The following is a 27,737-nucleotide window of genomic DNA, read 5'->3' as shown; positions in this document are numbered from 1 at the left end:
TATTATATGGTTATAAAAAATAAAATTTAAAAAAAAAAAAAAGTAGTGAAAAAGAGAAAAAGCACCTTGGAAACAAAATGAAACCTGTAATAACAGCTGAGTTCCAAACAGAGATAACTCTGAAACCACATCGAAGAAAGATTATTGCTATATATTATATAGTATCACATTTCACATAGAGTTCACATAAAACTTTCCACAGAATTTATAATAAGATACTTATTACTACCTTATATCCAGGTCCTAACTGATGAATTGCAAATATCTGCGCAGGGTTGAGCGCTTCACTGAATACATACACGGCACCAAGTTGACCACAGAACACCCTATTTGCATCAGCAGTTTCTGAAGATCCGAGAAAGCACTTGTCATAGCTCTATTTTTAAAAAGTCACAAAAAAAAAAAATGTATTATTTTGTAATGATAAAATATTTAAAGATATCTGCCTTCACTGTCATGAATACCTTAAAATATAACAATAATAACAGAAGAAAGCATCACTTAAGACTTTATGGAGTATTTAAATAATAAAGGCCAGATAAAGACTTTTAGAAAAAGTGTATCAGTTAAATATTTTATATCTACAGAAAAGCAAAACAAAACAAATCATCTATTCAATAATCACTTAACCACTATAGAAATGTTATACTTAAAGGCAAAAGGGCTTATAATTTTATTTACAAAAGTAAAACTAATTTTAAAACGCTAATGATTTAACAATTGTCCATATATAGATTCATCTGAATCAGAGAATTCCATATGTTAACCATAAACACATAAGCCCTAATTTTTGAAACTAATGTCTCCCCCAGGGATATATATTCCTCTATCTCTCCACACTAAGTCAAGGACACAACAAAAATCACTTCCCTCTCTTCCATGAGTAGGCATTACGCAGAACCAAATCAATAATGATCACCAAAATCTGCCACCTAAAGCACGTGGTATGGTGCTCTCCATCGGAGAGTTCAAGACCTTAAGAAGCCACACTTACGAAGACCCTTCCCATCTCTGCTTCTTAAAATCTCACCAAATATTAGGCCCCGGTTTCCTTGCCCCATCCTCACAGGATATTACACACCTTAGCACTAATAAGCAAGACATTAAATATATATGGTTTTCCTTTGGTGCCTCAATAAAATGACAAAATGTCTGTGAATGAATTATGAAGACAGAAACTCATCAACAGATACCCAATCTGTAATTAAAACTATAGGAATTGAAGAATTTATTGCATAATGTTATGTGCACATATGTGTTATTGCCCAGACCTCTTCATTTTTTGGTATACTACTGCAAATAATTTAGAAATCTAAGTCTTTTTTTTCTTTTCTTTCTTTCTCTCCCTTCCTCTCTCCCTCCTTCATTCTTTCCTTCCTTCCTTCCTTTTAAAATATAACTGTAGAGTTAGTGACAGTCAACAAAATCTCTTGGGTTTCTTCCACTCTGTAACAAAAAGTCTCCCCTTTGGAAGGCAGATATGAAGTAGAATTGCATCTGTGTATTCTAACTATGCAAAATCATTCTCAAAAATTGACTGTTTCTGGCCCAACTATGAGTTTCTAGGGCAAAAAGAGCAAACTTGTTCTATAAATGAGTAGACAGTAAATATTTTAAACTTTTCAAGCCACATGTGGTTTCTGCCATATAATGTTTTTTTATTTTTGTCTCAATATTTAAAAAAAAAGAAAAACCTCTAAAAATGAAAAAAAAAAGATTCTTAGGTCATGCAAAAATAGGTCAAGGTTCAGATATGGTCTTCGGGGGTACTCTTGACTTAGGTACTGTGCACACAGCATTATGTGGAAGAAAACCAGAGAGAACAAGAGACCCTGCTCTTGAGTAAATTAAAGTCTGGAGAGATACAGACAATACTAAGAAGTGAATTTTGTTAAAAAGATGTAAGTTTTTGTAAAACCAGGCATGCTGGAATGCTCGTATATTATTGGGTTTGGAAGTACTTTTGGCACTAGAAAACATCTTTTACTTTGGTTCTAACAGGCCAGTATAATGAAAGGGGAAAGCCGAGAACAGAGCTCTTGAGGTTTTAACTCTTGATATTCTCTATCCAGAATCCAACTGTGTAACCTCCCTCACTGTTAACAGGCAAGTCAAAACCTGTATTGTTTGTTATTAACAAAATAAATCATTTAATTGATCTCCCTACTTCTGTCATTTTTTTTCCTTCAGAATATTCTCAATACTGCAGCCTGACTGATATTTTTAACATATGTACCAGCATTACATCACTCGTCTGCTCAAAACCTTGCAAAGATTTTTAATGTTGGGTAAGATGGGAAAGTCCAGGTATTGTGTCTGCACATAAGGCCCTGCATGATTTCAACCCCTGCGGTCTACCTAACCTTATCTCTTAAACATTATTCTGTCCATTCCTCCCTCTATTCTAGACAAACTGATTGTTTTTTTCTTCAATTAACTTCTCAGTTCTGTCTCAAAGACTGTACTCACTGCTTCCAGCAAATGGGATATTTCTCCTCAATATTCACATGACTTGCTCCCTCAACTCTTTTAAAATCATCTCATACCATCTGGCCTCCCACTACCCTACACCTATAATTTCTATACCTAGTCCCACTAAAATTTTTTCCACAGCATTTATCATACTGACTACAAGTTATATTTATTCATTTTGTAATTAAAATCTTCCTATCACATCCAAATAACGTGCAAGACACAGTTTTTAACTGACTGAAATTTTGGAAAGAGTAGAATACTGCATAGATGTTTTTGACCTAATACTTAATTTATTGAGCAATTTTCTTTTTTTTACCACTAATTGTCTATTTTAGCAACTTAATTATATTAAAGACCTAAAAATTCACTTAAAAGAAAATAACTTTCAAAGTATAACTATTAAGTTCCTTCCAAACTATTTTATTATACAATTCATGTTATGAACAATGACAAATCACACACTCAAAAATATTAAAGCACAGATTAAAAAAAAAAAAAACTTACATCATTTGTGTTAACATGCCAAGCCATATCACCATAGGATACCAGCTGCCCATTAACATAACACCGAATTTCACTGTTCCTCCATCGATTATAAATGTGGACAATGCTGATCATGTACCACTTAAATAAAAAAAATTTTAAAGACCTTAATATGTCATGTTTAGTTATTGTCTAAAAAAGCAATCATAACATTCATAACACACTATAAGAAATGCTTGAAAAAATAATAATGATTACACATTACTATTTCAAGTTCCCCCTTATTTCTCATTTTGCAGATGGAAGAAGTGACTCATAAAGAATAAATCTGTGATTAAGACAGACCTAGAACACCTTGAACTCTGGAATGATACTCCTTCCATTACTAAGATCCAAATATTATGGAAATACAATATATTTGTGTTCATTCATTTAATAACATGTATATTCTGCCAGGCACCACAAATGCCCAAGTTTGACCAGACAGAACATAGGTCCGGCTCTCCTGAAATTCATGGTATAATGAGAGAGACACAGATTAGATATATAAAGATATATAAAATGATGAACAATGAACTCTACGAAGGGGAAAAAACAAAACCACTGTAAACTGAGAAAGAATAACCTAGGATTCTACTTTGGATTGTATGGTCAGGAAAGAACTGTCAGAGGAACAACATTTTAACATTTATAATAAAATTTGGGTGATTTCAATTCCACAATTTAGATTTATTAGGTCCAAGTATAATTATATATTTTTAACCTGATAATGTGTGACTATGCATTAAGAATCTAGGAATGAGTTTATATTAAGTTCTTACTTATAGCTCCTAAGTTCAACCAAAAGCAGTTTAAGTGTATACTTTGATACAGAATGGTTTGAGTCCCATAACAGTTTGTGGCTCCAACCTTTACTCTTTTGAAAGTTAATAACCTAAGGCTGATTATACAGAAATATTTTTCTAAAATATGAAAAAAAATTCAAAAATTTACAGATACTTAAACAAGTATGCCTTCAGTGGTTAAGGAGGGAAAATTAGATTTAGTTTCCTCCCCCAAAATAAAAATATATAATACACACTTTATTTCCCAAATTTCTTAGAAATACTATTCACTTATTTCATATAGCATATTTTGAAAAACATAAACCTATAGTAATAATTCCCAACCGCTAAAATATTAGTTATTTCAAGGTATCTGAAAAACTGTGAACAAAATTCAATTTCTTTCATTTTGATTTAGAAAAAAATTGTGCACTCAAAATTCATGGAAGACAATAACACAAATGACATTGTTCCTCAATTATAGAAACAAAATGTCAGGTCAAACTGCTGAACCCCTAAAACATGGGCCTTTTTTAAAGTTGTTTTCATTTTAGGTAATCCTTAACTCCAATTATTGCAAACTGAATCTTCACTGGATCAAAAACCAATATATATATTTGTCCTGACAGAAAAAAAAAAAAGCAGAAGAAAATCTTTAAAGTCAGTCATTTAAGAACTCATATTTCTAAATATTATGAAATTATCAGGCAGAAGCCATGAAAATGGAGCTTTAAATAAATTTAAGAAAAATCTTACAGTTTACATGCCTAAGAATTCAAATTTACCTATGTTACCCTCACTGAGTTTGAAAATTTTCCACCAGAATGCCATCTAGGTAACACAGGAAATACAATCTTTATATTTTGGAGTAAAATTTTTAGAAATTTCAAATTTCTAAACAGAATACACACAAATAAATGTCTTTAAATAGAAGAGGACTTCCTACTATCCAAAGACAAGTTTAAGATAAATAATATTAGGTGTATTATTATAGTTACTGAGATACCTAATATAGAAAAGTACTTATTTAATAAATATTTATTGAGCTCTTTTTCCTGTGTACCAGATAATTTGGTGTACTGGGCTGGAAAATACAAACTGCGAATTCATACAGATATAAACTGAGTTCCCAGGTTACCAGCTCTATGGCTTCTGGCAAATTATTTAGCCTCTCTAAATCAACTTCCCGGTCTAAAAAAGGAGGAATAATAATGCCTACTTTATGGAATGACTGTGAATATTACAGATAATAGACAATATATGAAAATTATAAGGAACAGTTCTTAATACATATTTGGGACCCATATAAATAAGATAGCATTAACTAAATATATATTCATTTTTTTATGCATTATGTCTCTAAATGAGATTTTTTTCTGCTGGAATTAACACTATTTACTCCTCAGGGTCATTCCCTCATTCAAAAAATTTACTGAGCATCTATCTGTTTCATGCGAAGTATTACCCAGACTGCGGGCATATGAAGATAACATATAAACCCTTAAGGAGGTTTCACCAGAAAAACAAACATAAAAACAACTATAAAACCATCACAAATATCTAAAACACAGATTTGGAAGCAAAAGAAGTAATGATTAACTGAAGGCAGAGGGAAAAGACAAGACAAATGGAGAATCACTAAAAGAGTAAAATGAAACTTAAGATATAGCTTAAAGGATGAATACAAACTGTTGTGGAAAAAGGAGGGAAAGAAACATTCCAGGCAGAAGAAGCCTAATACTTCACATTATAACACAGAGTCCTGACAAAATTTTTCTCCGTGTTTAGATTTAGCTGCAATAACAAAGTTCAGCTTGTAAAGAGAAGTGTAGACACCTTTAGTAATTGGACTTTGTTTCTGCATAATGTGGTATCACTAGGAATTTGAAGCAGGAAAGTGAAATGATCATCTTCACAGTTTAGGAAATAATCAGCAATAGTGAGTGAGTGGGTTAGTTAGGAAAATGTGGTTAAAGATAAAGCTGAAAACTACTGCAAAGGTTCAGGTAAGAAAACTATAAACGCCTAAATTAAGACAAAGGCATTTGTAATTAAAAGAAGGGGGATAGGGACTAATTAACAGAACTGATTGAAAGTGATGATACAAAAAAGGCAAATGTAAGATGGTTTCCAATTTTTCACTTAATTTGGTTGCGGTACCATTAACTTGAGATAATTAATACAGTTAGCCACTTAATTAGCCAGATAACAAGATGTGGAATAACAGAGTTTGCTTTTGGTCATAACACTGATATTTGATAAAACTGATGAATGAATAAATGAATGCAGAGTTGAATGAACGAACTGATCTCAGTGAAGATCAAAGTAGTTTCAGGAAAAGTAACTTTTCTGTTCTCTTTTCTTGGTATATCAATATATCCTTTATATATAATAGACAAATGCCTTTTCAATTCCAAAGAGCTCAACCTTTGACTTATATTTTTGACTTATATTTTTAAAGAAATGGGAGGAAAGCTGAAAACTGTGTGTCGTACGATACTATGTACATCTACTGAGGCCTTCATTTAATTAAGACTCAAAGATAGATCTATAAAAGAAGAACAAGAAAAAAACCTGTAATAAGAATTCACAGGAAAGGGGCACCTGGGTGGCTCAGTGGGTTAAAGCCTCTGCTTTAGGCTCAGGTCATGATCCCCGGGGGTCCTGGGATCAAGCCTGCATCAGGCTCTCTGCTCGGCAGGGAGCCTGCTTCCCTTCCTCTCTCTCTGCCTGCCTCTCTGCCTACTTGTGATCTCTATCTGTCAAATAAATAAATAAAATCTTTCAAAAAAAAAAAAAAGAATTCACAGGAAAATATAACATGATAATTATACAAATACCAACAGTAGCTAACGCATAGGTGTTAACACAAGGTCAAACATCTATAAGTAGTACAGGTAAGAAAGCGAAGTTTTAATATAAACATTTCTTTTTGAAAGGTCAGTTAAATACCTTATTAAATGATAAAAATTTAGCTAGGGCATCTTCTGGAAAAATAACAAAAAAAAAGAATGTATTTATTTTGAATAATGAAACAATAAAATAAAATACTTATGGTTTTCAAGGTTTATGAGAATCTTTACAGGTTTTTCAAAACCTCTATCACTCTATGGCCTTGCACCGGCCAAGACTCCTTAGAATCAATGTATATAGAGCTGCTACAAATGGGAATGCATCTCTCATAAGGAAATAGCGTAAAAACAAAAACAGAGAGAAAACAAATGGGTTAAATTGTTTTTTATTGGTTAATGACAATTTTATTTGGTTCTTAACTTCACCCTAACTTTCCTGATTTATACTCTTCAAACCACTGTTATCTAAACTTATCTGATGAAAAAAAATCACCTAGAGCATTTGTTAAAAACATATTCCTAATATGAAAATTATAATTCTAAGAAGCTGTATTTATTACAAATTCCTGAGGAAATTCCAAATAGTTTGGCACATTTGGAAGACCCTCCTGGGTGTCATCTCAAATCTAATAAGTCAGAATTTCTGGTGGAGGACAACTGAAGTTATAGGAACTAACTATGATTTGTATCAAGAAAAAAAGAACCTCCGATCTAATATAAAAATTTATTTTGAATCATTGCTTTTTAAGTTATTTTCCAAGTATATATTAATGAATGATTGTTACACTGATATTCTTAAATAAAAATAGCTATTACTATTGCTTAAACATAAAGCAAATACTTTTATTAGACTCAGGTAAAATTTTTAAATGTATATTTGAAAACTCCATCCTAAATCATAATTTCATCAATACATGGCAAAACACAGATGGGATCATAAGCAAACAAGAAAATAAACGAAAAGAAAGAAAAAGAAATGACACTCCCTCTGCTATATGTGGGCTCATCATCTCTGTTATGGTTGTTCCTGTGGATAAATATTCCCGTGGGTAAAATGTAGAGTGTGCCCTAAAGAAGGCAGACAATCTCACTGTCATATTTCCAAAAAAGACCCTTGAACCTGGAAGGGGTAACTGGCCTTAAACATGTGGAAATAGGAACTCCTATTATTTCTGTCCTTTGTTGTTTTAAAATTCAGAACTTTCAAATGGTTAGTTACTCTTACACAAAGATGGAGTCCATTAAAATATTTTATACACACACACACACACACACACACACACACACACATATATATAATGGAACATCTCTCTAGAAAAACCCCAGGTAATAGCAAATTATATCTTATAAATCTAGTTACACAGTTACACATTTCTCTGCATTTTCTCATGTTATTTTTTTATGTTCAGAGTAGGCTTTTTTTAAGATTTTATTTATTTATTTGACAGACAGAGATCACAAGCAGGCAGAGAGGCAGGCAGAGAGAGGAGGAAGCAGGCTCCCTGCTGAGCAGAGAGCCCGATGTGGGGCTCGATCCCAGGACCCTGGGATCATGACCTGAGCCGAAGGCAGAGGCTTTAACCAATGAGCCAACAAGGCGCCCCCAGAGTAGGCTTTTAAAAGTACATTTCAACCTGGTCTCTGAATATCCATATTCTACTAGATATTAAGCAAAGGTATATTTAATGGGCCAAAACATTAGCTGTAGAGCAACCTTCCCTCCTTGAAGTCAGCATTATTGAAGAAGCAGAAATCACTGCAACCTTCAATCTCAGGAAACAAGATTCAGGACTACCAGGATTAACTAAAACTCCCTCAAGAAAAGTCTCTCTGTATTACCAAATCTGGAGGTTTAACACCTGACCTTTTGAGAGAGCTAATTATCTATAAATCCATAGTGCATGACATGTACACATATAAAAACTACTGTGAAGTCTGAATCTCCAGCCTAAAAACTGACTCTAATATCTAAATCAAATGAAGTCAGAGGAAGAAGAGGGAAGAAGAACAAGAAAAAGAAGGAGGGAAAAGGGAAAAAGAAGGGGAAACTTAGGGGAAGATGAAAAGGATGAACAAGAGGAATTAAAGGCAAAAGAGGAACAAGAGAATATTGAGGAGGAGAAAAGTAAAGGAAGAGGAAGAATAAGATAGAACTGTAATTAAAGCAAAATTTCTGCAAACGCTCTTCATACATAATTCCTCAAAACTATAATTAAATAACAAAGTTCACATATAAGTTTGCCTTTGGATAAACTTTGAATTAATAATGTAATTGTTAAAACTCTTTAATATTGTTTTCATAAACATGCTGAAAATTGAAAAGACACTGTATTATTTCTATATAACATATAGCAAATTTATATATTCCATAAATTATTATATATAACATATACAAAATTATGTACCAAAATTTTAGGATCTAAATAAAGATACAAGAATGTGTCAGTAGTTAGGATTCTAAGTGACTATATTTTCCATTAAACCTGTGTAAAACACCTTGTCAAAAAGCATAAAATCTCTCTTAATGCTCATGGATAATGCTCTAATTCTCTATAAATCCAATAATTAACTTAGTTTTTGCAGTGTACATTACTGTGCTAGAACAACAACAAAGGCTGGTAAACTTACGATTTAAAAAATGTATCACATAGTAACAACCACATTACTTGGCCTTTATTGCCATGACTACCTTTCTTACTCCTGCCACATGGAAAAGGTCCTTGGCATACCGCCCCAGAAAGAGCACTGACCACAACAACACCCAGGCCTTCTTTCTCACTTTATCAACAGTAACACTTCATTTATTTTACACCACTAGAAAATAAACTGCTCAACAGAAATTAGCTGTCCAGATAAATAGAACCTACTCCTTCAGGAAACAAAGGGTTCTCTTTGGTTGTTAAAGCATATTTTATTCACTTATCCAACATATATTATTAGCAATCCACCAAGTTCAGAATTCTGTGGCAGGTTTATGAAGGAATACAAAGATGACTCTAACACATAGCTTAGTTTCAACAGTTACTAAATAATGCACATATAAATGAGTAAAAAAGATTTAAGAGAAATAATTGCTGTAAGAAATACTGAAATAATATGCAATAAGAGATTATATTGGAAAGCAAGGAAATCAAGGAAAGATTCCATGGAAATGGTGTTATATGGAATGGAACCTAACAATAAGGTGGGATTTGAAGACCAAAAGCCATAAGTGAGGAGACATGTAAATGTTTTCACACCAGAGAATGAACATTTGAAAAGGAAAAGATAAAAACTGAAACATGTGGAGTAGTTCAGTTTTGACAGAATAAAGAGGATAAGTAAAAAGCTAAAAGTGAAATCCAAATCATGAAGGACTAGGCTAAGAATGTTACGTTATTCTATAGTTAGTGAGAAGCAAATGACTGGTTTGAGCAGTGGAATAATATGATCATGACTATAAATCAGATATTAGTATATAACATAGTATGGGAGAGGAAGAGACAAAGGATCCAAGATAAAGAGAGAACAATATGAAGAATTTAAGCAGCAGCTAAGGAATTTTTTTAAAGACATATATTAAGAGATACATAGTACAGGAGTGGAAAGTTGCACTGATACCATGATCAAAAAGGGGGTGAAGAACAAAGCCAATCTAAGTCCCCACGATCATGAAGATGGTAGTCTTTGGCTTTGATTAAGCAGCTTAATCAAAACAGGGGACTTAAGAACATACTGAATATGGGACTGGAAATGTAAATTCAATGTTACATTTTCTGTAAATAAATGAGGGGCCAGAAAGACATTTACATGGCACTATCTTTGGTAGATATAAGAACAGAGCTATAAGATATCACAGAGCTGTAAGATATAAAAACAGAGCTTGGAGGTAAGAATAATAGTGGAAAGCTTATCATGAAACTGAATAAAAATTTCCAAAAAATTATATCCTCCACAAAAGCAGGAATGTTACCTGTTTTGTTCACTGTCATATTTCTAGTGCCTACAACAATGTCTGGACCTCAGTAAGAACGCAGTAAGTATTTACTGTAAGAATGCCATAGAATAGATCCCAGTGAGCAAGTAAGTGAGACAGACACTGTGAGAGGTCAAGAGACTGATCTTTTTATGTGAATAGTTAGACATAAAAATAAAAAGAAAATGCAGACAAGGAGAAGAGAAAAGCACTATGAGTCATAAGAAAATCAATGAAAGAGAATATTACAGAAGTCATAAAAGGTGAATTTTAAGATGGGGGAATTGTGAATTGTGTCATTCTCAATAGAAATATTTACTTACACCTACCTTACGTGGTTGAAAATCATATTTCACACAGTGCTGAAAACCTTTTCCTTTAGACTTCAGTGATGTGACTATTAGACAGTTGCCAACGAAGTGAGCAGAGTAACCAACTCCTTTGCTAGTACGAAAACTGTAAAGAAAACTGAGAATAGTATAATATCCTCTGATACAAAGAACTATATTTCTAAAAATTATTAAATAAATAAAATATAAAACATTATTATAAAAATGAAACTCATTTCCCCATAGAGTAGAAGGGTATTACATGTACCAAATAAAGATTAAACCATAAAAGTTTTAGAACAACTAAAGAAGAACTTTAAATTAAGAAAATAGTCTACAGATCAAAACCCTTCTGAAATTTCAAGGTAAAATATCCAAATACATAAAAACAGATTAATGGCCAATGAAAGCCTACCAAGTAGATTTCATTTACCTTACAAGACTCTTGAAATTAGCAAATACAGACACCATTTACACAGCTACTCTTTTCAAAAACAACTTAATCCCAATTCTATTATATCTTTAAAAATAGCTTAAAAATTACAAAAAAAAAAAAGTTAGAGCCAAGTTTGATAAATGATGTAGGTAATCAAATAAAGGAGTACATTTTTAGTCAAAAGAAGAAAAAGGACGTGTCTATGAAATACAATTATTTTCTTCTAAGGGAACACTCCTCCTAGCTGTGAATTTAAGCACAGTATTATAAAAATTGTAAATGTTCTGCAAAATAATGGTATTATTAAAATATATGTATGATCTGCCAAAATGACCATTCTGAAATTCAACCCATTTATGTTTGGAAGTCCAGATGTTTGTTTAGAACTCCCTCTCCCTACTATCTTTACATAATCTTTTATAATAGAGCTTACGGTCTGTTAATAGCTCACATTTTTCTGCACTTACATTTCTGAGGCAGTCAATGTACAAAAGCGCTTAATAATTCTCTCACTAAATCTGATGTGACAGGTACTACTGTTATCTTCACTTTACAGTTGAAGACATCAAAGCACAGGATCAATATGTAGTGAAGACTTAACCCCAGGCAGTCTTATTTCAAAGGATTGCAAACATTAAATGAGGTAATACATGTAAACATTCACAATGCCTAGTGTATGGTAAGGCAGTCAATGAAAGTTTGATGTTCTCATTACTGTGCATTATTGGTAAACTAAAATAATCAAGCTCTTGGTCCTTACAGGTCAACCTATCTGGGTTTATCAACCTATTCTGTTAGTTATCTATCAAATAATTACTTTTATTATTTGTTATTTTCTTACACAGTAGTTATCACTAATATTTTTAAAGCATATCTTAATTATGTTCATAGAACAAAGAAAGTAAAAAGGCAAAGTAATGAAATCTGGAAGGAGTTTGGTTTTTTTTTCCCTCCCCTGGGTTGGGGACTTGCATGTCCACTAACAATCCCCTTACTAATCTATATTGATGTAGACTGGAGAAAGAGGCTTGTAAACCTTGACTTTCTAACGTCACCATTAGAAAAAAATAATGGAAAAAAAATAAATAAAAATAAATAAAATAAATAAAAATAAAGGGAAAAAAAAGTGACGCAGGTTGCCTAAAACCAAAAGTAAAAAATGAATAAACTGACATATGTCTTTATAGTTTTAACATATATAAATATAAAAATATATATTTTAATATATATTTTAATACACACACACAAACACATACACATTCTATTTAATATGTTGCTTTGAGACTGTTACATATTTATAAAACTGAAATACTTAAGATGAAAATATGAAAATTAAATATATTACTTACCAATAAAGATAAGGTTTATCCTTATCAACATTAATGTTATTTAATGGATCCATACGAAACCAAGTATTTAGAGTGAAGCCATTCTGATAAGGCCACTTTGCAATAGGAGGCAATGCAATTGCCTACAAGGCAATGAAAAAAAGAAAAGTATCAGCTTAAGAAAATGTGATAGTAACCAAGGCCAAACATAGCCTTTACAGATCAAAAAACAAGGAAGGTATAAATATCAGAAAATAATGGACTTATCCCCAACCAATACACCTTTTGTATCACCAGTTTCAACATCCAGTCCACTAAACCCTAAATCAGAACTTAAAGATTGCATTAACCTAAGAGATAGAGGAAAGAATTTGAGCCAAGCTGCCCTTCAAGTTTTTTAGACCTACCACTCTTCCACTAAGAAAAAGACAGGCAGTCCAAGAGATCATTTGTTATTACCTCCATAGTAGGACTGAAAGAGCCCTAAATCACATACAGTTGCAAACACTAGTGAACAAAATTACAACGGAAAAAAAAAGTCTTACAAAAGAAAAATATAATCTTAAGTGATAATGAAATAATACTAGTTTTTGTTGATCTTGCTACAACTGGTACAAAACACACACCTGAGAGGCTCTAGAATAGCATTTGTCTCGGTTTCATTGTGGACTTCCAGTAATTCCGTGGATAAATAAGGATATTTATATTATGGCCAACCTCTTCAACAAGAAGACATTCTCTGAAATTTAGTATATAACAACTAGACTAAATGTTTAAGGGACCTGAAATTGCCCATTTCTAGACGGTACTCTTCAATCTGGCTCCTACCTCTATACCAACCAAAGCCTTCTATACAGAGTACACTGTATCTCTAACCTTCTCCTATTCTTTTTAGCAAATGCATATATCCTCCTTTAGTCAATGTACAAAAGCTAACTTTGTATAGTACTTTCTGATGTGAAACCCATACACATTTACATCCAAACCACTTGTGTCCAATCTCAACACTCATTTCTTAGATTCCTTACATTTCCTTCTGATCCCTTATGTTAATAGCATATCCTTTGGGATACCTTTGTGATTTTGGATTTAAGCTGTACTTTAGTCTTCTTCCATATTTCCTTCTAAAATGTTCTGGTACCCACAGCTGGATGTTCCTCACTGTGTCCACGAGTCTACAGGACTCCAAAATCTATATCCTTCACTCTCCCCTAGTCCAACAGACTCCAAAATCTATGCTCCTATCTATTTAATTTGCAAAAGAAACAATTCTGATATTTAGATGGAATGCTTTCAGTAAACTATTTTAGTGAATTAGAAGAATTCACTATTTCCTAAATTAAGCAGATTCATGAAACATGATAAGCATGAAAGGCAAATCTAAATAGTATATCCATAAAGGCCACAGATCACATAAAATGTCATCCTACATATGCCATCTACCTTTACATAACCCACTCTATAGAATTCCATTCCAAATTGCTCATATGAAGGCAGCATAGCTCATAGAAACGCACCTCCGCAGTATAAAATATAATTCAGAAGGCCTACTCTATACGGTTACTTCAGAGGGAAAGTAAGCAGTGTCATAATTTTAGTGATCCAAAGGCACTGCTATCAACAGTGGTCCAGACAATATGTACCCTCTTGTTACTATCATGCTCATCCAGAAGTAAATTATCAAAAACACTGTAATGGTAAGGATTTTAAAGTCAGTTCCTATCTGAATTTTTCAGTAGTTCAGTACCAAAGATAACACACCTGGAAATAAGCCAATCCATTGCTAAAAAATAAAACAAAACACTGGACTTAAGGTCAAGCAAATTTTAGTTCAGTCTGTGACTCTGCTTTATGACCCTGAACCATGTAACACTGCTGAGGCTCTTTCCACAACAAATTTAATAGTAATAATATCATTTATCTTATACATAGTTTTTATGACCCAAATGAAATAAGAGTTGTAAAAGTTCTAGTTCCTTCTTTGCTTCCTTTCCTACATAGACTATATTCCTAATTGATAATACCTTTCATGAAAATGAGTGATACAGGAAACCAAGAAAGAAGGAGTAGATAGTCTAAGTCCATCAAAATTCCCTGAATGAAAATAACTCAAACATACACCACTAACAGCATATAAGTAAAATTCTCTGTGTATGTGTGCATGCATGTATGTGTAAAATGCATTACATACTGATAGAAAATATTCAGATTTCTGGTAAATGGATCAAATATCTAAAAACAGGATGACTTGCAACCCTATTGAAGAAATTCAAATCATTTATTAAAATAGTTTAAACATTCTGTTTTAGCTAGTTTTGTTGATTCTATCAGTAAGACAGTAACTTGTTTATATTTCTATTAAAACCCTTGGCTCTTCTCACTCCTTAAACTCCTATCTACTAGATGTCAGATCAAGAACACTTTTATAAAATATATGTATGTATGCAAATATAACTATTACATAAATCTGAGAAAACCGGTATCTTCTTAGGGACAGTGACACTGTTTTCTCTGCTAAGCACCACAATGTACATTTGATATGTGCTCCATTCTAACAATCTCATATGTAAAATTATTAACTTTCATCTGGAAAGAGATTTTTAACTTTATTATTTTTGTTTCAAAATTTTTAATTTTCCTATTTTTGTTTCACAATTTTGTTACAATGGAAAAATATAACTTAAAAAAAAGGTTAGTAACAAAATATTAAGGAAAAAAAAACTAGGGGAATGGTTGATGAACTGAGAGACTACAAGGATACTTATGCACTGATAACCGAAGAGCAAGAAATATTTACATGATCTATACAAGTTATATGGTACTTAAATATGGAAAAAGTGTATTATTTCATTACAGGCTCACATTAACACTCTTCCATGAGAAAGTACTAATATTTTACATGAAGGTAAGCCAAGAAACATTAAGGCACTAATCCTCCACAGTAATGAAGTAGAGGATTCTGAAATCAAAACCAGTTTTCTAGTCAAAGTTAGACATATTCTCTACAATGCTAGAATGTTAGATAAAAACGATGAAATCAAGCAGACTGAGAACGTGAATTCTTTGAAAAGAACAAAATGGATAAACTTCCAGCTAGATTAATCAATAAAAAAATCCAGTGTCAAGAATGAAGGAGGAGGCATCACTAAATAGCCTACAGACATTAAAAGGATAAGAAGGATATGATGATAAAGTTATACCAATATAGTCAACAACTTAGATGAACTGGAAAAATTACTTGGAAGACACAAACTACCAAAGCTCACTCAAAAGAAAATAGAAAACCTCCCTATATCCATTAAAGAAATTAAGTTCATAGTTTAAAACCTTCCCACAAAGAAAACTCCAGGCCCAAACAGCTACAATAGTGAATTCTAGCATACATTTAAGAATAAGTAATATCAAATCTACATAAACTCTTTAATAGAAAGAAAGAAATAGTTCCAAACTCATCATATGAGGAATTACCCTATCACCAAACCAGAAAAGATATTATAGAAGAAAACTACACCCCCAAATCACTCATAAAAATAATTGAAAAATTTCTTAGCATTACAGTAGCAAATCAAATCCAGTGTTGGACAAAAAGATTAAAACATAGCAACCAACTAGTTTTGATCCCAGGAACACAAAGGTTGGTTTAATACTGAAATATCAATAATTGTAACTCACTACATTAATAAAGATTAAGAAGAAAAGCCCTATGTTCACTTCAATAAAATCAGAAAAAGCATTGGACAGAATTCAACACTAGTATCAACATATTGATGATTAAAAAACCTCCCCATACATAGGAAATGAAACAAAAGATATTTAAAACTTAATGCTAAAAACTGCAAAACACTGAAAAATCATAGAAAACAAATAAAGGTAGAGATATACTATGTTCATGAACTGGAAGACTCAATAATCTCTCCAAATTGTTCTATAGATTTAACATAATAAAATCTAAATCACAGTAAGCATTTTACAAAAGTTGACACGTCTATTCACATGTATTAAAATGCTATCTAGAATAGCCAAAATTATTTTAAAATAAAGACCAAATTTGGAGTACTCACACAACCTGATTTCAAGAACTACTTACTATACAGCTACGAAAATAAAGACAATCTGATATTGGCATAAAAGCAGAAACAGAGGACAAAGGAACCAAACAGAGTTCAGGAACAAATCCACACACCCCATAGCCAGATAATTTTCAAGAAAGGTGCCAAGGTAATCCAATGTCAAAGGACTCTCTCTTTAACAAATGGTCAAGAAAACAACTCAATATATTCATATGCAAAACAGAACTTTAACCTCCAACCTTCTGTCGTATCATATTTTAAAAATTCACATGAAGAGAATCACAGACCTAAATATAAGAGCTAAAACAAAAGAACTCTTGGTAGAAAGCGCAAGAAAAAAAGGTCAGGACCTTGGTTTATACTAATTTCTTGGATTACAAAAGCATATGCCATTAAAAAAAGTTTAACTGAACTTCACCAAAATTAAAATCTATTTGCTTCGGGATGCCTGGGTGGCTCAGTTGGTTAAGTGGCTGGCTGCCTTCGGCTCAGGTCATGATCCCAGCATCCCAGGATGGAGTCCCACATCGGGCTCCTTGCTCAGCGGGGAGCCTGCTTCTCCCTCTGCCTCTGCCTGCCACTCTGTCTGCCTGTGCTCACTCTCTCTCTCTCTGACAAATAAATAAAAATAAATTTAAAAAATAAAATAAAATAAAATAAAATCTATTTGCTTTAAGAAATACTGTTAAGAAAGTAAAAGAAAAGCCAGACTGGGCAAAGATATTTGATAATTATCCATCTGACAAATTAAGTTATACAACAAATACACAATGAACACTTAGAATAATAAAACAACCAACTTTTTTATCTGAACAAAGATTTGAACACAAATATCACAAAAGATGTAAAAACAACTAATAAACATGAAAAAATGCTCAATAGCATCAGTCATTAGGGCAATACAAAAATTATAACTACAATGATATACCATTACATAACCATTTAAATGCCTCACATAAAAAAGATGGACATTGTCCAGGAGGCAGATCAACTGGGATTCTCAAACACTATTGATGAGAATGCAAAATTTTCCACTATGGAAAGCAATCTGCCCTTTTTCATGAAATGAAACAAACACTTAGCATAAAACCCAGCAATTTTTTTTGTCTTGTTTTGTTTTATTTTTTTATTGTGTTATGTTAGTCACCACACAATATATTATTAGTTTTTGATGTCATGTTCCGTGATTCATTGTTTGCATATAACACCCAGTGCTCCATGCAATCTATGTCCTCCTTGATACCCATCACCAGGCTCACCCATTCTAAAACTCTGTTCCTGGAGTCCATGGTCTCTCATGGTTCCTCTCCCACTCCAGTTTCTTCCCCTTCATTTTTCCCATCTCCTAATGTCCTCCATGCTAGTCCTTATGTTTCACAAATAAGTGAAACCATATGATAATTGACTTTCCCTGTTTGACTTATTTCACTTAGCATAATCTCCTCCAGTCCCATCCATGTTGATGCAAAAGTTAGGTATTCATCCTTTCTGATGGCTGAGTAATATTCCATTGTGTATATGGACCACGTCTTCTTTATTCATTCATCTGTTGAAGGGCATCTTGTTTTTTCCACATTTTGGCTACTGTGGACAATTGTTGCTATGAACATTGGGGTGCATATGGCCCTTCTTTTCACTACATCTGTGTCTTTGGGGTAAATACCCAGTAGTGCAATTGCTGGGTCATAGGATAGCTCTATTTTTAATTTTTTGAGGCAATTTCACTTATGTTTTTACTTAAGAGATGAGAAAATATGCCCACAGAAGATCTATGTTCAAATGAGCACAGCAGTTTTATTTAAAATAGCCAAAAACTGAAAACTCAAGTAGTGAGTTGGATAAACTAGTGAACGGATAAACTGTGGCACATCCATAAAATGTAACACAACTCAGAATAAAAAGGAACAGAATAAACTACTTGGAAGCTATAACATGGGCAACCTCAAAAGCATTACAGTAAGTAAAAGAAGACTGACAGAAAAAATTACATACTGTATGATTTATTTGAAATTCTAGAAAAGGCAAAATCATAAAAGCAGAAAACAAATTGGAATTTGCAAAGGACAGAGGCTGGGAGAGGGGACTGGTCAAAGCCACACAAGGGAACCTCAGAAAGTGATGTAATTTTTCAAAATCATGACTGTGATTATAATTACGAACTTTAAAACTCATCAAGTTGTACTTTTAAATAAGTGAATTTTATGTGAATTGTATCTTAACAGAACTGAATTAAAAATAAACACATGTATTTAAAACTCACCGCAGCACTACAACCAGGGAAATTGAAAAAAGTATCAGGACCATGTCTTTGTGGCATCTGATTAAGAACTGATAATAATTTTACTGCATGTCTTGGCTAAGGAAACAAGAAAAAGAAATGTCACTGTACAAATTTAGCAAAAATACGTAATATATCATGTTAGACACTAGACTGTTTTCTAACTAAAAAGAAGTTAATTTTACATCATTTACTAAACTCTTTAAGGAGAACAATTTCCATTATAAATTCAAGTTTATAGCTCTCTAGAGACAAATTGTTGAGCATTAAGTATTAATGCACTAATACTGAGTACTTTTCCCTCTGACCACAGCTTACCCAGATTCCACTTTCTCCTCGAAGCATGCTGAACAAAAGCTTCAACTCCTTGACAGTGATGCTGTAGCTGGCAAGAACCCCCAACATATCAACTAGAAGATCTTCAAAGGAAAATAAAGTTATTCTGAACTCTAGTCATGAGCTGCCATCTGTCAAGGTAATACACTTTTTTGAAAGACAAAAGTTATCAATTCTCATTTCTACATACATATTTATCTAAACGTCCTCATGAATAGTCATTCTAATTAACAATTTTTAGGTCCTCAGATAGCCAAACACATTGTATTTGAATTTTAGGATTTTTCCCCATCAGATATACCATTACAATTGTTTCATTAGAAAATATATAAAATAGATTTTATAAATTCCCACAATACACACACACACACACACACACACACACACACACCCCTGCTATATGCAGGGAAAGGAAAGCAAAAATACACAAAGGTACAATGATTTTACGTTGTAAATAAGTTGTTTTCAAATAAAAAATGAGAGTCAACCATATTTTATTTTAGATTTATCTATTCTTAATAAAATATATTCTTGAAATATTCCTAGTCCCATTAATAATTCCTTGCCTGGCATTATTCCAAGTAGTATAGTTATTAAGTACACAAATCTTTGTAACAAGCCTATGAATAAGTACTATTATTAGCCACTTCCTAAAATGGGGAAAGTGAGACATAAATAACCTAATCACCTTTTCCAAGAACACACACTACTAAGTGGCAGGGTCAGGATTAAAACCTAGGCTGTATGGCTCCAGAGACTAGTCTCTAAATCAAAATATCACTTAAACACATTACTAGTGGTATCCATTCTGCTCATGTGTTTATGTGCATATAAGAGACACACCAGCTCACCAGATAATAGGAAAATTATACATTTCATCTTTTGTCCTTGATTTCTTTCTCATCTAGACATTGTGAGTAGCACTTCTATCATCATCCTTCGTAAGAAATTAAAGATCTGAATATTTATACTTCATTTTCCTACTCTAAAGCTCTTCCTAAGGATTAGAAATACTATACAAAGTATTATAATCAATACACATATATTTTCTAAATAATGTATCATCAATTAATTTAAAAAGTGAGTTAGGATAAGTTTAAATAATTAGTTATTGATTAATATCACAAATTAATACCTGGAATTTGAAAGTTTAAAGTATTTATTATGTATCCATTTCAAAATAGAAATTTCAAATGGTTATTTTCATCAATAAATAATTGAATAATCTTAGTTAGTGCCCCAATAAGTAAGCAATCCCTATGATTAAACTGTCATTTTGATATGCCATTTTTGAGAGATCTTTTAATGAAATAAAGTGTTTCACCTCTCAATAAAAAAGTTTATAGTTACTACATATTAGAAGATTTTTTAAGAAAAAAATCTACATAGAAATCAAGCACCTTAAAGCCCTAAGTTAGTAAGAAGCAGTTTCAAGCAATTAGCTGCAATGGCAAATTCATAGATTTTTAAACATTTACCTACAAATACTTTCCTAAAAAATTAAACTTCTTTTTCTAAAACTTTATCCCATCTTATATGTAGGTCACAAAAAAGTAGCCTATTAAGTTTGTATTTAATTACACAGTCATTAAATTTCTTATTTATTGTATATATAACGTAACAAGTAGCTCAGTTTAAGTTTTTTATAACAGGTGTTTATTTCTGAACAAAATTTTTAAAGGAGAAAAAATACTCAGACTAAGAAATTCTCTTATCAATTTAGTATATACAGATATTTAACTACCTTCTAGTAAAGCCTATAAGTTCCTCTTTGACCGTGACATGGTATAAATACCAAGAGTGAAAACTTAGTAGTGCTTTTCGGTACTTCATTACTATGTTATATAAATTTTATTTTCTCTACTGAAAAGTAAGGTAGAGGTATTTATTTGGCATTTATTCAATGATAAAATAACAAAAAGTGAAAGTTTGTGTTACCAGTATTATTATTGAAAAGCAAAGATAAGAGAATTAAAAAGCTTTATATAATAGAAAACATGAACATAAGAACTTTTGCAGTACTAATCAAGCTTACTATCATCTTATATCTCAAAGGTCATGAATTATGTACCAGTAAATTACCATGTATGTAATTGTGGCTCATTTTCTAAAGTGCACTTTATAAAGTGGTAGCCACTTTATTTCAAAAAACAAACAGGCAAACAAAAAAACTTCAGGGATTAAACCCTCATATGAGGACTCAGAGATCACATGATATTCTATACAACATGTAAGCACCAAACATATAAGCTTATGCAAATAAACTCCTATTAAACAATGCTAGGATTTACAGAATGGTTTACAGATGGTACATATTATCATTAAAAGGTATTAAATTTGAACTTCATTTTTCATCAAGTTAACCATTAGTAACCAATATAGAGAATGCTAAATCACTCTAGAGATAGATACCACCTTGAAAGCAATCAGAAATTATTTTAATATAGTCTATAAGAAAAACAAAAATGTTTAAATATTGTTTAAAAGACATTCATCTTTAACTAATTCTTCATTCCATTACTTCTTAATGTTTTGTTCTACTAATATTAAAATTAATTATGCATAAATCAAAATATGATAGAGGATTCTCCGGTATCTGAACTACTTGTTAAGAATCAGATATGAGATTGTGAGGAATCATATTAGCACTTTTAAAATTATGAAAACTCTTTTATATCAGAAGAGACATATGCTGAAGATTCATGGCTTAAAAGAATGAACATTTTAAACACTAAGCTTATTTTCTGGGAATAATGTTGCTCTGAGACCATATCTTTCAAAACATTTCTATTGAAGTGCATCTAACAACAAAGGAGAATGAACTTGCAGGGAGATAAAGGATTGGCAATGAATAATCATAGACTTCATATTTGAAGTAACATAAAACAAGGACGAAAATTAGTATTTTTTTCTTATCCAGGCAAATTTTATGTTGTATTCTATATCTGTTTAATACAAAAGTTTCTCTAAAGAATATCAAAGTAAAATGGAGATACTTCCCAAAAAGTCAACATGCTTATCCTAAGGACATTAGTTCCTCCTGTCATAGTTCCATATATGCGAAACGGAAAAGCGTGGAGCTTGAAGTTGGTAAAGTGCACATATACAGAATTGTAATACATATTGTAAAATTTTAATTACGTAAAATTTAACTAAGTACTATGTAAAAAGGTATTGTTTATTTTTCTGATAGATTTCGTGGTTATTTATTCCATGTAATGAGATTTTCTAAAACCTGGAAAAGCAGTATCAGAATTATGCTTGTCTAATAAAGAAAAAGGTATTTTCCATTCTTCAAGTTTTCCCTTAATATACAGGGCAAATTTTCCATACATTTCTACTATCTATTTTAAATCAAGTTAGCTCCAACAAATCTATATTACCAATAGAATATAAAGAGAAGTACGTGACTCTTGATAAACACTTTAAGTATATTATCCTGTCAGATAACCTCATACCTGCTATCATGTCATCTACAGCACTCATTTTCAGCAATACTTGTTCAATTAGCCCAACTTCTGTGCTAGTCTGTAAATTCCGAACACTTTTTCGCAAAATGGCTGTAAACATGCTCCATATTTCTGCTTGACATGTTACATCACAGTGCTCCAAAAGCTCTGTCATGCATGTTATACTCTCAGCATCCTGGATAATAAAGTTCATCTCCAAGTCAAATTCTCCACCAACCAGCTGAAAATAAACAAAAAGAAACAATAACTAATGATAACATGAGAGATTATTTATAACAATAAAATAAAATTAATAATTCAACCTTTATGATAGCATAGCTACTCTAAAACATTTCAAGTTTTCTAGTCTAACATTACTTTTGATAAAAATTTGAAAGCTACAGATTAAGGGTGCTATCAGAATGAAAACTAGCAATGTCTAGTTTTTTAAAAATGGAAAAGGATAATTTCAAATCAAATGGAGCAAAATAGTGCAGAGGACTACTGGGTAGGATTCAGGACAAATTCCTATAAAAAAGAATTTGGCTCCAAAAAGTGATAATCATTAGAAAATGCAGAACTCACAAAGGACAAATTTTAAGACATGAAGTTCATTTTCTTTTGTGATATTACTAGACTGACAAATGAGATATAACAGAAAAGAAACAAAGGGCCTAATCACCATGTACAGAAGATAAAGAAATATGATTGATACTAGCAAACTTATAGTAAAAATTGAAATGACAGAATCAATGTTAAAAATGTTTAAAATATACCTCCTATCTTATAATATTTTACTTTATCAAAAGAAATGAAATCTTGCCATTTGCGACGACGTGGATGGAACTAGAGGGTATCATGCTTAGCGAAATAAGTCAATCAGAGAAAGACAAGTATCATATGATCTCCCTGATATGAGGGAGAGGAGATGCAACATGGGGGGTTAAGGGGGTAGGAGAAGAGTAAATGAAACAAGATGGGATTGGGAGGGAGACAAACCATAAGTGACTCTTAATCTCACAAAACAAACTGAGGGTTGATGGGGGGAGGGGGGTTGGGAGAGGGGGGTTATGGACATTGGGGAGGGTATGTGCTATGTTGAGTGCTGTGAAATGTGTAAACCTGGCGACTCACAGACCTGTACCCCTGGGGATAAAAATATATGTTTATAAAAAATAAAATTAAAAAAAATTGTGAATTAATATACAAAGATGATTTAACAGCAATGTATTTGACTTGTGGCATTACAACAAGTGAGTCAAAAGTACTACTGTCCTCTACATCTAAGAGTTCGGTTTGTTTGTTCATTTGTTTTTCGTTTATTTCACATCTGTCTTTAGTTGCCAGACAGATGGTGAGCAAGGATATAGGCAAAATAGATAAAGGGTATTGAGAGGTACAAACTTCCAGTCATAAAATACGTAAGTCATGGAAACGAACAATACAATAGTCAATAGCCAATAATATTGTCAAGAGATTGCATGGTTACAGATGGTGACTACATGTGTGGTTAGCATTGAGAAATGCACAGAATTGTCGAATCACCATGTTGAATACCTGGAACTAATAAACACTGTATGTCAACTCTACTTCAATAGTAAATTTAAGTAAAAACTTTTTAAAAAGTATTACTCTTTCCTACTTTAAGTACAGTGATAGACAAATACTCATAGAATAAAAGATGTAATGATATTCTCTATTGTTCAAATCACATATGACATATTAATTATATTGTTATAAGTACTACTCTTAATGAAGAACATTGAAAAACTAGGTATCTTTCTGGTCTATAGAAGAAAATTTAGGAAGAAAGTAATAGCCATATACAAAATACCTAATAAATTTGAAATCATGCATGCATTATTCATTCATTCAGTAAATATTTTATTAAAAATTAGAAATTACTGTTCTAGGAACTAGGGATATATCTATGTACAAGAAAAACCCCATGTGCTAATAGTGTTAAGTTCCAGAAATAAAGATGTGTGTATATATATGTGTGTGTGTGTGTGTATACACACTCTACCTTATTCCCCCAAAAGTTGAAATTGGTTCATAAGTTACAGAAAGCATAAAAGAAGATATAAACAGTAAGTAGTCAGGAAAATGGAAATAAGGGGGAAATAAAATTAGGGGCAGATAGGTACCAGAAATTAGGTTCACAAAATAGAATTTTTTATCAAAGAAAAATGTTCATTATAAGGGTAGATATATGGGATAAATACAATTAATAATAATAATAATAATACCATCAAGTAAGCTTACATACCACTTAGCACTATTCTGAGGGCTTTTCATATATTAAATAACTTAATTCTTAACAACTTATGAGAAAGGACCTATTATTATCTTCATTTTACAGATAAGGAAGAATAGGCACAGAAAATTTAACTTGGAAAAGATCACAAAACTAGTAGATAGAGGATCCTGGATCAAAACCCAATAAGTCCGTCTTCAAACAAGTCCATACAAGCAATAATCTCATTTAAGAATATTTTTAAAGTCTTGAAATTTAAGAATTTAAAAACAAAATATTCTCAAACTTTAAAATTTTACTCTGTATTTTTCTCTGTAAAAGCTGTAAAACTCAACTATATGAGAAACCAGCCCTCATCCTAACTCTTTTTTTTTTTTTTTTTTAACTGACCTAGATATTCTCTTGGGTTAAAGGCTGGTTTTACCTCTGTGTATGAAACAACTTCAACTCCTCTTACTATTTCGGTCTTATTAACAAAAATAGCTACTAGAATGGTTAAGAGATTGTTTCTGAATTCAGATTTCCTGGATTCAGATTTTAGCTGTACCACTTACTGTGTGACCTTAATGACTCTACTTCTCTAAGTCTCAGTTACTTCATCTAAATATGGGAATAAAAGTTCCTATCTAACAGTGTTGTAGTTATGAGGATTAAATAAAGTAATGGCATTTAGCTGCTTAGGAACAAAATTAGCCATGTAGCTAACATTCAGTTGAGATTAGCTATTACCAGTTCTCTTATGACCCTAACTTTAACCAAAAAAAAAAAAAAAAAAAAAAAAAAGTAGTCATATAATCACGTATGTCTGAAGTACCAAAAAACAAATAGCTTGACCTTGTGTTTCCAGCAAGTTAAACTAATGTGGATCATGTACTCTCTTAGATATTAATTGTAGATTTATGAGAACCAACTCAAACATCTTTTCACCATACCATGGTCTTATCAAAGAACTAGTTACTTTTCTACTATTATATGTCCAATAGACTTGGGTCACTATTTATGACCCTTGTAGACCAATGGTTAGTAACTTAGAAGAGATTCTCTAAAAGGGAACCATATAGAGAGGGAGGAAAAAAAAAAAAAAACAGGTTTGAAAATCAATGATGTGGACACTTACTAACTAAACTAATAGAAGGAGATAACTAAGGTTTAAGCCTACGTGTCTCTGAATAAATGTAAGAATTTGTATATACTAAAATGGGAGAATATTGAAGAATTTTTTAGACTAACCTCCTAAATGAACTGTAAGTGCTTCCATAGAGTCTGGCATAACCAACAACCATTATGTAATGTGTAAATAACAGAGATGGGCTCAGTGGGAAGGAAAAAAAAATAGTCTGCTTTTAAAGGAATCAACAATTAATATGTATAACTCTAACAATGAGGCCTCTGTTTTAGGAAGCTTACGGTTTCATCTTTCACAGTTAAAAAACAATGCTCCTTTCTATGTATCATTTAATTACAAAAGAGTACAGTTGGATCTCTGACTTCTTTGCCAGAAGCTGTAAAAATATTTATTGTAGATGTTGTAAAGTGGGCCTGTATTTTCAGATGTTCTTTCTAACCTTACTATGATTTTTAATACTTTAGTGTTAATAAGGTTAAATACTTACAAAACTATCATTCCAAGATTATAGAAATATTTATTCCCTACTTATAAATGAGTGGTTCCATATTTACCAACTAAAGCATGTAAGAAAAAGTAGAAACAACTGGCTTTCATTATTTAAACTATTCTCTAACAGTCCTATGAGGAAAATGCATAATTGTCTTCTTTTATAAAAGTGAAAATAAGTGAGGTTAAACAGCACGAAACAAAGTCACATATAAGTAAAATGACAGATCCAGGAGTGTAATCTAGATGAAAAATGAACCTAAATACCTTCCTATGAAGTTAGAAGTATAGACTTAAAAAAAAAAAAAAAAAACACAAGGCATATCATAGTAGATCTACAAAGAAATCAGTGTTGTATGAACTGTACGTGGAATAAAAGAAGAGAAAATAATTTCTACGGGTAAGAAATAAAACACCCAGAGGTAGTAAATAAAATTTTTAAAAAACAACTAATTTATTTAAGGTTATTTCAACAAGAAAGTAGAAGACTTTGAAGGCTCAATTATAGGAAAATTAGCAATAAACACTAAAAAAGAAAACTCAGGGGGCAACCTTTAAAAAGCAATAAAAATGACACAACAAAGCTGAAAAAGCTAAACCTTAAAAAAAAGCCAAAATCACTGTTACCCTAGTATAAAAGAGATTTATAAATCAGTAAGACTTCCTGTAAATATGAACATGTCATTGCAATACTCTATTTGTACAGTTAAGAGAGTTCTTTTCTTCTAGGCCTTTTCGTTAAAATTCTAAAAGGATGATGAGTGCTGTGAATTGTGTAAGAAAGTCTGATGAATCACAGACCTATACTCCTAAAACAAATATTATATGTTAATAAAAAAAAAACTGTGGTGAAATATACATAACATGTATCATTTTAACCATGTGTAAGCATGTAATTTAGTGTGAATACTCCACAATGTTTGATGTTGTTACAGTCTGAAAATCAAAACTTTGTAACTGTAACCTTCAAATCAAAATCTATCTACGGGAAGAAGGAAAAGATGAACCAAGAGTAAAAAAACGGGTGGAAGATGATGAAATAAGCAAAGT

The 27,737-nt window shown here is 31.9% G+C and overlaps 1 protein-coding gene across 13 annotated transcripts in view; it reads right to left on the bottom strand.

The window, feature by feature from the left end:
- NBEA (neurobeachin) overlaps nt 1-27,737 on the bottom strand; it is a 664,613-nt gene that overhangs the window by 567,508 nt on the left and 69,368 nt on the right. For all 13 annotated transcript variants that reach the window (XM_032880041.1, XM_032880043.1, XM_032880047.1 and 10 more), the window contains exons 2-8: nt 22,825-23,056; nt 19,349-19,449; nt 19,013-19,108; nt 12,704-12,825; nt 10,919-11,045; nt 2,980-3,099; nt 230-376 (exon numbers count right to left, since the gene is read on the bottom strand). In XM_032880041.1, coding sequence (XP_032735932.1) covers nt 230-376; nt 2,980-3,099; nt 10,919-11,045; nt 12,704-12,825; nt 19,013-19,108; nt 19,349-19,449; nt 22,825-23,056 — 945 coding nt within the window. The remainder of the gene's footprint in view (nt 1-229; nt 377-2,979; nt 3,100-10,918; nt 11,046-12,703; nt 12,826-19,012; nt 19,109-19,348; nt 19,450-22,824; nt 23,057-27,737) is intronic.

This window comes from Lontra canadensis, unplaced genomic scaffold, assembly GCF_010015895.1.
Source record: "Lontra canadensis isolate GAN:19392208 unplaced genomic scaffold, GSC_riverotter_1.0 scaffold67, whole genome shotgun sequence".
Taxonomy (NCBI): domain Eukaryota; kingdom Metazoa; phylum Chordata; class Mammalia; order Carnivora; family Mustelidae; genus Lontra; species Lontra canadensis.
This window is presented reverse-complemented; position numbering and strand designations above follow the sequence as displayed.